This window comes from Chamaea fasciata, unplaced genomic scaffold (genome assembly GCF_029207755.1).
Source record: "Chamaea fasciata isolate MVZ Bird 193981 ecotype frontalis unplaced genomic scaffold, bChaFas1.0.hap1 SCAF_13, whole genome shotgun sequence".
Lineage (NCBI taxonomy): Eukaryota > Metazoa > Chordata > Aves > Passeriformes > Sylviidae > Chamaea > Chamaea fasciata.
The window spans coordinates 6,256,084-6,266,968 of NW_027094098.1; the positions used below are offsets into that span (position 1 = coordinate 6,256,084).

Below are 10,885 nucleotides of genomic sequence, written 5' to 3' on the forward strand. Positions count from 1 at the left end.
GGCGCTCCGTACACCCAGGACACCTCCAACCCCTCGGAGGGCGCTCCGTACAGCCAGGATGCCTCCAGCCCCTCCCAGCCCCTCGGAGGGCGCTCCGTACACCCAGGACACCTCCAACCCCTCGGAGGGCGCTCCGTACAGCCAGGACGCCTCCAGCCCCCCACAACACCCAGAGCCGCCGGGCGCCGCCCACGGTCCCTCCCCGCGCCTGCGCGGCTGCAGCGCGCCTGTGCCGCGACCTCGGGACTATAAAGGCGGCAGTGCCGGAGCACATCCCGGTGTCGCCTCCTCGTCGCCGGTGTCAGTTTGCCGTCACCTCCGGTGTCCCGTCCGGCAGCAAGGATGGAAGCAGTGGTGCGGCGCTGCCCGTTCCTGGCCCGTGTGTCCCAGGCGTTCCTGCAGAAGGCCGGGCCGTCGCTGCTGCTGTACGCCCAGCACTGCCCGCGCATGATGGAGGCGGCCCCGCCGGCCGCCCGCGCCCTCGCCACGTCCGCCGCCCGCGGGCAGCAGGCGGAGGAGGAGACCCCCGCGGGCCGCCGCGGTGAGTACGGCCGGGGGTCACACACGGGCTCCCTGAAGGGGAAGAAAAATAACACAGACATGGCATGTCACGGGAGGAAACTTCTGGAATAGGCAGTTGTGAGCCAGGGGTTGCTTAATCCTTGAAATGTCCGCGGTAACGAAATTTGTGACCGTGGCATGAATCAGGGACCGGCCTGTTGGGGCGGCGAGCCCCGGGTGGGGATCTGGGATGCTGGATCTCAGAGCGGTGTTTCTCACGGTACAGTGGCCCTTCACGCCTCCCGGGGACATTCCTTGGGGAAGTCTTCAGGGGAAGGAGCTGAGGCTGGCAGCAGAAGAAGCTGCATGGCTGAAAAATCTCTGAACTCCTCGAAAGAAGATCACAGAATCACAGTTAGGTTAGAAAAGACCTCTGAGGTCGAGTCCAGCCTATGACTGAATACGACTGTGTCAACTAAACCATGGCACTTAGTGCCACATCTAGTCTTTCCTTAAATATTTTCCTTAGGTATTCCCATTGGGAGTGAAAGAGAGATATTTTTACCCCTCAAAGGGTACAGTGCTAGATCTAGCATCTTAAATCAGATGTCCCTTGGGTATTACTGGGATTTTGTGCTTGTATAAATAAAATGTGACTGCTCAGTTAAATAGTTCTGAAGGGGTCCTGCCAAATTAATTGCAAAAGTAATGGATTGAAGTCAGTGTCTTGAAATGATCAAGCTCAAGTGTTTTCCCTTCTCTGTCCTCGTCCCAGAGGCCAAAAATGTCAAAGAGGTGGCCCAGCAGAATGCAGATGGAGCCCAGCCTCCTGCTGGCCACCCACCTGCCAGTGCTAGCCAGAGTACAGCTACCAAATGCCCGTTCCTGGCAGCTCAGATGAATCACAAGAACAGCAACGTTTTCTGTAAAGCCAGCCTGGAACTGCAGGAGGATGTGCAGGAAATGCAGGCCGACAGGAAAGGTACGTTCTCTGTGCACTGAAGTGGCGATTCCTCCCGAGAGCTTCTGGTGCCTGACTTGGCTCTGGAGCGTGCCAGGTCTGACAGGCACCACTGAAGTGATGCAGTTGGGATTATGGGAGACTGCAGGGAAACGCTGCTGGAGAATGTAGGTGTTAATGACATACCTGTGACGTTGTGTAGGGTTTCCCTGGGTGATTTTGATGTGGGAATACCGTGAGCTGTATTTTGATGTGCTGGCTGGCTCTAGATGTGGGAGTCAAGCTGTTACACTCGCACCCAAGCAGATGCTTAGATCTGAAGAGAGCTTTGCCCAGGTGCTGGTTTAGACAAAGGTTTTATATCGAAAGATGGAGGAAAGTGTCAAGACGCCAGGCAAGTACCAGCACAAATCCAAGCTTGAACACAGGCACATGGTTTTGGGGTGGTTTTTTTGTGTTTATGGAACTAAAGGGTGTTGGCTAGCTTGCCGTCATAGTGCAGAAGGGCTGTCCTTCAAAGGAAGGAGCTTTTCAGCAGTATCAGTAAAGCCTTGCTGTCTGTCTCAGGAGACTTATTTTACTTTTCTGTTTGCCTTCTGTGGCATAGTTTTTTAAAAAAATAAAACTTGTGCTAACAGAACAAAAAGGAAGCAGCTGACTAGAACCCTGCCTTCAGTTAGGTGTGTACCAATCTTTTCAGATAAATGCTGTAGCTGTATGGTGTGGTTCTGAGTCATGATGAGCCAAATATGTTGTAAGGAAATTGTCTTTTGTATTGTGATTGACTAGAAAGGCTAATCCTTCTGTCTCATCCAATGCAAATTTGTAAGCAAATAAAATAGTTGATCCTAAAAGGATCAACATGGGGTTTTGGGCATGACCTTCCTAAAGATTGAAATGTTGGTTTTACTTAAAATGCTTGCTTTGCTGCATTCAATTTACTTCACTCTCTTTCAAACCAAACAAACTCACTGGAATTTATTAGTGTCTGTAGGTACAGAATTTGCCAAAATACCAGCTACTTCCACAGTGAGAAAGATTGAGACTGAGGGAGAAGAGCAGAGTGGCTTGCTCAAGAAGTTTAAGGATATTATGCTGAAGCAAAGACCAGAAAGTGTCTCTCACCTGCTTCAGGATAACTTGCCAAAATGTAAGAACGTCTGGCGAAACCTTCAGAGGCCTGGTCTGTTGTGATTCTTTCCTGTGTGCTGAAGTCTCTGTCTCCTTTCAGCTGTATCCACCTTCCAGTATGATCAGTTCTTTGAGAAAAAGATAGATGAGAAGAAGAAGGATCACACCTACCGGGTGTTCAAGACCGTGAACCGGAAGGCGCAGATCTTCCCCATGGCTGATGACTACACTGATTCCCTGATCACCAAAAAAGAGGTGTCTGTCTGGTGCAGCAATGATTACCTGGGCATGAGCCGGCACCCTCGTGTCTGTGGAGCAGTTATGTGAGTAGTACCGTGCTCTTAAGAGGCGTTTCCAAGCTGTATTTTGCGGGAAGGCTTCTGAAAATCTGATTTCTGTGCTGTGGTACATGAGTTGCTTCTGATGTGATTCTTGGTGTGCAGTTAAGATCACACTTGTTTCTTGAGCTGGGGTGGGTCACTTAGTGTTTAGATCCAGGGCTGCACTGTGTGTACTGGTCACTGACTGTGCTCCTTGGATCTTCCTTAGAAGCCCCTAAATGTTACCAGATAAACTGGATGGTATATTGCGCCTGTACTTGGTGATGGATTTCTGACGTTACTGGACTCCTGAGTGTGCAGGTTGCTCAAAGACCCACCAGCTGCTTTTTGTTGCCAGTTCTTTTTTAGGACAGTCCTGATTATGTACCAGAATGTTTTCAGCAACGATCCTTTACTCTTCTGTGTGTCCCACAGCAATGCTAATGCCTCTCTTGGGCCCTCTCTAGGGAAACACTGAAACAACATGGTGCTGGAGCAGGTGGCACAAGAAACATATCAGGAACAAGTAAATTTCATGTCGACTTGGAAAAAGAACTAGCTGATCTACATGGAAAAGATGCAGCACTGTTGTTCTCATCTTGCTTTGTAGCCAATGACTCCACTCTCTTCACTCTAGCTAAAATGCTGCCAGGTAAGATCTCAAACTGCGCCTCTGTTGCCACAAAAATGTAGCCCTGCCCCAAGGTGTTGGGAGTATGTTTTGCAAATAGCTGTCCGAAGTGAGGATTCACCCTAATCCATCAGCAGAGTATGGTTTGCTGGTTTTAATACCACATTCAAGTTATGTTCAATACAAATGACAATACCAGCCTACTGAGATTGAGATTAATGCTGGGAACTGCAGGAGGAATTAGACAAGAGTCTTCTCTTCTTAAGTTTAAACTCTGCCTGAAAATGAGACAGCAGGAATTTAGTGCCCTCCCACTGGAAGGGGTGAACTGCTCTCTCACTTCAGAAGTTAGAGTTAGATAACTATTTTCTCAAGCTTTCATTTGTGTTAGTTTGAACACCTAAACTAAACCTCAAATATTATTCTTGCTTCATGATCTGTAACTTGCTCTTTTGATCAAGAGCATTACTTTCAAGAACAAGCTACCCTTGTTTCCTGAACTCTTCCCATACATAATGCAATGCTAGGAATTAGTTAATGCTTTCTGTACTTAAAACGCAACTGGACTGTTTCTTCAGGTTGTGAGATCTACTCTGATTCTGGAAACCATGCCTCCATGATCCAGGGGATCCGTAACAGCAGGGTGCCAAAACATATATTTCGCCATAATGATGTCAACCATCTTCGAGAACTATTGAAAAAGTCTGATCCATCCACCCCTAAAATTGTTGCATTTGAAACTGTTCACTCAATGGACGGTAAGTTGACATCAAAGCCTCCTCTCTGCTTCTAGGGCAATTAGTCCTCAAATAATCTGTGTTTTAGGTCTCAAAGTGTACAGTGCTATAGGGGTTGTCTAGAGGTACTTCTGGGGTTTATCCAGTCATACAGAAAATCCTAAACTGCCAGTCACTGCCTTGGTCCCTAGGTGCTGTTTGTCCTTTGGAAGAGCTGTGTGATGTGGCCCACGAGCACGGGGCCATCACCTTTGTGGATGAAGTGCACGCTGTGGGGCTGTATGGAGCCCGAGGAGGTGGGATAGGAGACCGGGATGGGATCATGCACAAGATGGACATCATCTCTGGAACGCTTGGTATGCACAACCTGGCACTCCTGCAGGAGCTGAGGCAGCAAAGCTGCTGAGCAGCCAAATTAAGTGGGTTACCTCAAAATCGGTCTCATCAAATGAACCTTGTTAAGGGCTGCTGGGGCCTAGGATTTTTTAAAAAGCCCAAGGGATTTGAGTGTGCCCCGCAGTTTGAAAAGCTTCTGTTAAGCTACTTACACTGTCTTAGAAATAACTATGGTAGCTTTGTATGGGGTTTTCCTTTAAGGAAGCTAGCAAAAAGTCCTCCAGTGGCACGTTATACAACTCAAGAAGAAATTCAGGTGAGAATGCTAGTAGAGCAGTTCTCTATATTTAGTAGTACTTAGTTCCTTTATGTGAAATGGAGTGCTCCTAATCTAGAAACCTGAGATGGGGAGTTATGTAAAGGGATTTGGCAAGTACCGAAGCAACTGCTATTATCTGAGTAGAATGCAGGCTCAGGAGTAAGTTTACTGCTGCAAATTGGAAGATTGTTTAAACAGGTTTCAGAACATAAGTAAAATTTACTAGGAAAGTTCATGCCTTTTGAAACTTAAAGTCCTGGGTTACAGCCTAATGGGAACAGAAGTGTTTACCAGACACCCTAGTTCTGTCTGTGGCTGTGTTCTGCACTCCAAACATTTGGAAAGAAGGGCTGGTATCAACTACACAATCACAGTAACAGCCTTCTCTGCTCCTTAGGAGCACAGGCTATTTCTAGCATCTCTGAAACAGATTATTTTAAATCTGCTGAGAGACTTAGTGTTGATCACTTGGGGTAACTGTTGAAGTCCCTGCTTGATGATTGGGCTTGTAAGGTCTTCCCCAAAATCAAAACTTGTGTATTTGAGAGGCATGAACTCTCCTTGCTGTGCAGTAACTAGATCCATGTTATCAAGATTGGCTTAAAAACAAAGCTGTACCATGTGCTGAGTAAATACAAGATTACTGAGTGGGGCTGGAACATGCCATGACCACATTATGTGTGTGGTCAGAATAACCCATTCCTCCAAGCGAAAAGCTCCAATACTTCAAGTCATTCCGATAGGTGGAAAGAATACGTCCAGTTACCTATTTATTTGTTTTTCCCTTCAGGCAAGGCGTTTGGCTGTGTGGGAGGCTACATCTCCAGCACCAGCTCCCTGATCGACACGGTCCGCTCGTACGCGGCCGGGTTCATTTTCACCACGTCGCTGCCGCCCATGCTGCTGGCCGGGGCCCTGGAGTCCGTGCGCACGCTCAAGAGCGCCGAGGGCCAGCTGCTGAGGCGCCAGCACCAGCGCAACGTCAAGCTCATGAGGCAGATGCTGATGGACGTGGGGCTGCCCGTGGTGCACTGCCCCAGCCACATCATTCCCATAAGGGTGAGCACTTGGGGTGCTGTTGACGCAGGGCTGTGGTGCCCATTTTGCTCCCCGTGAGCACATCATGCTGTCAGGTGTTGGCTGCTGCCTTCACAAAGTTCAAACTCAGTTTGAACCTGTTGCTCAGCAGTGATGTGCCAGGAGTCTGGCTTAAGCTTAAGCCTGGTGTCAATATAAAATAGAGGGAAGAAGACTGTGGGTTTCATATGCTAATAGTATACGGAAAATAAGGAAACTGCAAACAAGCTAGTAAAACGATTTGGGTTGTAAACAGCTACCTGCCTAGGCTGGAGTGTTTTTCCTATGCCCAGAGTGCTGTGCAGCACAGACTTTTTCTGACTCACATGTTACTTACCAGCCCTATTGGATTCTTACAGTTTGCTAAGTTGGACTGACAGTTTTTCCAACTCTCATCTTTTGGTTGATCCTGTGACTTAAAATTTTGAACTTCAGGTTGCAGATGCTGCTAAAAATACAGAGATCTGTGACAAGCTGATGAGCCAGCACAGCATCTATGTCCAAGCCATCAACTACCCGACGGTTCCCCGTGGAGAGGAGCTGCTCCGAATTGCCCCCACACCTCACCACACCCCTCAGATGATGAGTTATTTTATCGGTGAGTGGACTCCTGCATCAGTGCAGTGAAGATCCTGCCTGTCTGTGCAGTCTTTGTACTAAAGATGAGACTGGGAAGCACTTAAGTTTTAGATGTCATGAGCTGGACAGCGTCTTTCCACTGCTGCAGCACATTCTGCACACTTCCCTGCTTGGAGTGTGAGATGTGAAGGCCACTGTGACTTGGAACAGAGGGTGCAAGGCCAGTGCAGACCTCTACCCAGCCAGGGCTCTGCTCATGTGTTGTCCAAACCAATCTTCTTCATGCTGTGTGGATTCCAAACTCAGCTGTCCTCAGCTGAGCTGTTAACTTGTCTTAAACATGGATATGTCCAGAGAAAGTAGATCCCTCTTGATCCTGTCAGGAGAGGTGATATGAGGATATCTGAGTCTTGGTTTCAGCCCAGTTGTTTCAAGAGGTAGATTGTGTCAGAGTGAAATCCTATTATCCCTGCTCACTTGTTAGGAGAATAAATATGCTGACACTTCTGCTGCTTCTCTAAAGCAATCCAGTGTTAATCTTTGATCTTGCTAAACTTTTCTTAACAGAAAAACTGCTGGCTACATGGAAGGATGTTGGTCTGGAGCTGAAACCACACTCCTCAGCTGAATGCAACTTCTGTAGACGACCCCTGCATTTTGAAGTGATGAGTGAAAGAGAACGAGCCTACTTCAGTGGCATGAGCAAACTAGTATCTGTCAGTGCATGAAAATAAGTGTTAGTTGTTGTCCTGCTCTAGCATCAAGTCAGTAGCATTTTTTTTAATTGCTCAAGTATTTTAATTGTAGTTGAAGCACTACGCTCTGAAAATAAATTTCTAGAGCCATGATGCCCAGTTGTGTTTTTGTGCTTCTCTGTGTCCCTTCCATAACTGGAACTGAAGTGTCAAGGGGTGGGGAGGTATTTGATGGAATAAATCAGTGCTCTACAGCTTAATGCCCCTCACCTCAGCTGCTGCCTGTCCAATGAGTATGCCCAAAGAACTTCAGTAGTGCGTCCTGCATGGGGTTTGTTCATTAGGAAAAGAGAAAATAGCTTCTCTGGGGCATCTTCCTTGAAAGCCTTTGAAAACATGCAGGTAATAGTTCTCCATGCCCACTAAAACTGAAGCACCTTGAGAAGTGTTGTATAAGCAGCTTGCACCCATGTTTTGGGAAGCAGGCATTTAGAATGGGTTCTGCCAGATGCTGTCTCCCTCTGCTACCCTCTTCTTCCTTTGTAGTTTTGTGCACAAGCATTCCTCTTCTGGCATTCACTACACTGAGGGAAAAGGTGCTAGTGGAATTAAGTGGTGTTTTCTGACTGCCTGACAGAAAACTAAGGTGGTGGTGTGGCAGGTGCTGGACAAGGAAGGCATGTTCACCACTGCAGGTGGTCCGTGCAGGTTGGCTCTGGCTGCCTGTGTCTCTGCAGCTCTGCATGAGCTGCTTTTCAGTGCAACTTAGAGCTAGACTGGTGTAAAAACTGTCAGCAAGCAATATAATAGCTCCGGTCTCTGAGAGAAGCCATTGGAGGAGAATATCAGTACTGCCTTTGCAACCCTTCTGAAACCTAAGACCTCTTACACCCATTTGCCATCTTATTTCATGCTTTGGTGAATAGCAAAGGTCTGCTTTGAACAGGGGCAAGTAATTCTCTGGGTGAGCACGTGTACTCGGAGGTCAGTATTGGCAGGAGGTCAAGCAGAGCACTGAACTGCTCCTTGCAGGTGCAGGCATGTCCAGGAACTGCTACAGTCGCTTCCACAAGCCCCTGAAGAGCCACGCTCTCCCATGGATGGACTCTTGTTTTCTGGCTGTAAGGAGCCAACCTGGCACTCTCCCTGCCGTCACACTCGTGTGCTGTGAGGCTCTCTCCCACTAGGAATCCATTATAATATCACAAATAGCCATGTGTGGTGGAGATAGAATCCCAAATTAAAGCATAATTATCAGCTGGAAGTCACCAGTTGTTTGAGCATGTACTGGAGCACCCTGCTATTCTCAGAAGAGTTTTTATAAAACATTTGACTTTCCAAGCAGTCAAGTTACTTTGAAAAAGCCCTTTGCCAGCCAGCCAAGGGGCTGCTGCTGCCTCTACCACGTGCAGGTGTTCTGTAGAAGGGAGGATGTGATCCACCCAGCCTGGCCTTGCCATGAACCATTTGTGGCCCAAGACTCAATGCATATACATCTGTTACAGAGCTCTTACCGTTATCTTTTAGATTATATTACTGCATTAACTGGAGACATAAAATAACAAACCTCAACTCCTCCATCAACTTCTCCCTAGGACCTTGTCCCCAGCACCATAACGTGCCAACAATGTCATTGCAAACTCTGGCAACAGTCAGGGAACAGCTGTAAGCAAATCAGTGTGTGTGGGAGATAACATGTTGACTCACATATGTCCATATTCTGACAGTACCAGGTCACTTGCATTTCTAGTTTTTTTCACTGAAAGCTTTCAGAATTGGCCCAGTCCATTTTACAAACCAGTTAAAAAGCCCTGTTTGTCTTCCTAGCTTTTACAACAGCAACTCAACACTTTGTACTACCAAGGAGAATAAATAAGACATAGAAAGGTACCAGCTATCAAAAATCTCCAACGTTCCTCCAAATTAATCACAGGAGAGAACCAAGCCCCAGGACTCAAAGCTAACAACCTTTGAAATGACAGGAGCACGAATAACCTCAGCACGTGGCAGCCAGTACCTCCACACCTCTTAACATCAGCTGTGACAAATTACCTTTAGCACTACTGTTGGCAAGCAAGAGCACGAAAGCAGAACCAGAGCACAGCAAGGGGCCAGCAGATGTCCATCACTTAACTGTGAAAGAAAAACAAATCCAATGGCACATGGGAAGGATAAATTTTCTCCAATTAAAAGGACAAAAAATAAAAAAATAAACACATATTGTTTCCCAGCAAATAAAAATTGAATGGGGGGTTGTATAAGTAGGAATAAGTTATGCAAACTTTAGTTTGGTTCCTGGAAAAAATAATAGAGGAAGTAATCAGTAAAATATGTTTAGAGTCAGACAATGGCAGTGGCAGAGTGAGGAAGCAAGAATGCAGCCATAAAGCCATGGCTAACATTTGTCATGGGGCAAAATAATTCATCTAGTTAAATGTTGTCTAGCCCTAAACTCACACTCTCCACCGTCTCCCAACCTATTTACATAGCGGAGAAACCCCAGGTGCTACAGGAGCAGAAAACCATTCCAAGTGCAAGCAGGAGCACGTGTTCCTCATTGCTGGGAGGAGGCTGCAGGGGTTTCCCTTCCTACCATGGCCACGGGCATTATTAACACCAAATTCATAGCTCTGCTATCCCTGATGCTTTGCACACATTTATTTTGGGACACACCCCTTGCACTGCACCCTGGCCTGCTGCTGGCAGCCGGGATGGGGGATGAGAATGAGGACTCCCCACAAACCACTGCTGTTGGGGCACACACGGGCACAAAGCACCAAAAACCTAAGGCAAGGTAACTCCTGGACCAGAGCGGCTAGCCCAGCACCAGCACAGCTGGACTCCTGGTTATTTAGGACATTCTGTGCCCTAGCCACCCTCCAGCTTGATCCCAAGCTCTCATCATCCCCAGGTTAGACACCCTCCTCTCCACCCAGACCCCCAATCTTGTACAGTCCCAGGGGGCTGATCCCAGATATCCTTACCCCCACAGGTAAATAGCCTTTCATTCCCTACTACTCCTACCTGATTCCTGCCATTCCCCAAGGATTGTGAGGAGGGCACGGAGCTCTTGAGAGGTCAAAGGCTCATCTCCCCCTCCTACAGGCACCTGAGGTTTCATAGCCCAGGTGCCAACACTCTTAATTCACAGATTCAGCTTACAACCAGGTGTAACTCTTTTGCAACCCCTCTGCTTCAGATGTCAGGGGAGTGGAAGCCAAAGGAGTTAGCTCCTCTGAGATTCGGACCATTCCCACTTGGGAATCCCATAAGCAAAAGCATCATAGTCCTATCGCTTGCTCTGCAGCTCATTTGCTGTGGAGTCCATGAATCTTTGTGAGTCTTAACCTTGAGCTCATCCTCATCCTGAGGCAGCAGCGAGACTTTTAGCTCAAACCTTAAAGAGAAGCTGGGACAGGAAAGGAAGGCAAGAGATGGGGGACATGAGATAGGACATGAGGGGACAGGTGATAACAGAATAGGAAGGGATGGAAGATGGAGAATGGGCTGAAGGATAGGCGAGGACACAGGATAGGACGGGATGGGACAGGAAAGAGGAGGAGATAGGATGGGAAGGATGTCCAGCCTTTGGGCTGCT

At 47.7% G+C, this 10,885-nt stretch overlaps 1 protein-coding gene and 1 long non-coding RNA gene across 3 annotated transcripts; one reads left to right on the forward strand and one right to left on the reverse strand.

The window, feature by feature from the left end:
- Window positions 1–239: 239 nt before the first annotated feature.
- On the forward strand, window positions 240–7,440 carry ALAS1 (5'-aminolevulinate synthase 1). 2 transcript variants are annotated; one of them, XM_066195368.1, is made up of 10 exons: window positions 240–541; window positions 1,277–1,483; window positions 2,448–2,612; window positions 2,694–2,916; window positions 3,381–3,565; window positions 4,123–4,302; window positions 4,473–4,637; window positions 5,727–5,995; window positions 6,449–6,611; window positions 7,160–7,440. In XM_066195368.1, exons 1-10 carry the CDS (start codon window positions 343–345, stop codon window positions 7,318–7,320), a joined length of 1,917 nt encoding a protein of 638 aa, XP_066051465.1. In that variant the 5' UTR covers window positions 240–342; the 3' UTR covers window positions 7,321–7,440. The 2 variants fall into 2 exon arrangements, with proteins under 2 accessions (XP_066051465.1, XP_066051466.1); XM_066195369.1 differs by having other exon boundaries at window positions 2,457–2,612.
- Window positions 6,605–10,389, reverse strand: LOC136296360 (uncharacterized). The gene is made up of 3 exons (XR_010722899.1): window positions 10,312–10,389; window positions 9,340–9,420; window positions 6,605–6,968 (listed from the first exon to the last, which is right to left on the reverse strand). It is a non-coding gene; the product is annotated as an uncharacterized lncRNA (long non-coding RNA).
- Between the last annotated feature and the right edge of the window lie 496 nt (window positions 10,390–10,885).

Bases quoted from the DNA above. Each gene is read 5' to 3' on its own strand.
- ALAS1 (XM_066195368.1), top strand. From the start codon at position 343: ATGGAAGCAGTGGTGCGGCGCTGCCCGTTCCTGGCCCGTGTGTCCCAG. The intron at 2,613-2,693 runs GTAAGAACGTCT...GTCTCCTTTCAG, and splicing joins TCAGGATAACTTGCCAAAAT to CTGTATCCACCTTCCAGTAT. The intron at 4,638-5,726 runs GTATGCACAACC...TTTTCCCTTCAG, and splicing joins CATCATCTCTGGAACGCTTG to GCAAGGCGTTTGGCTGTGTG.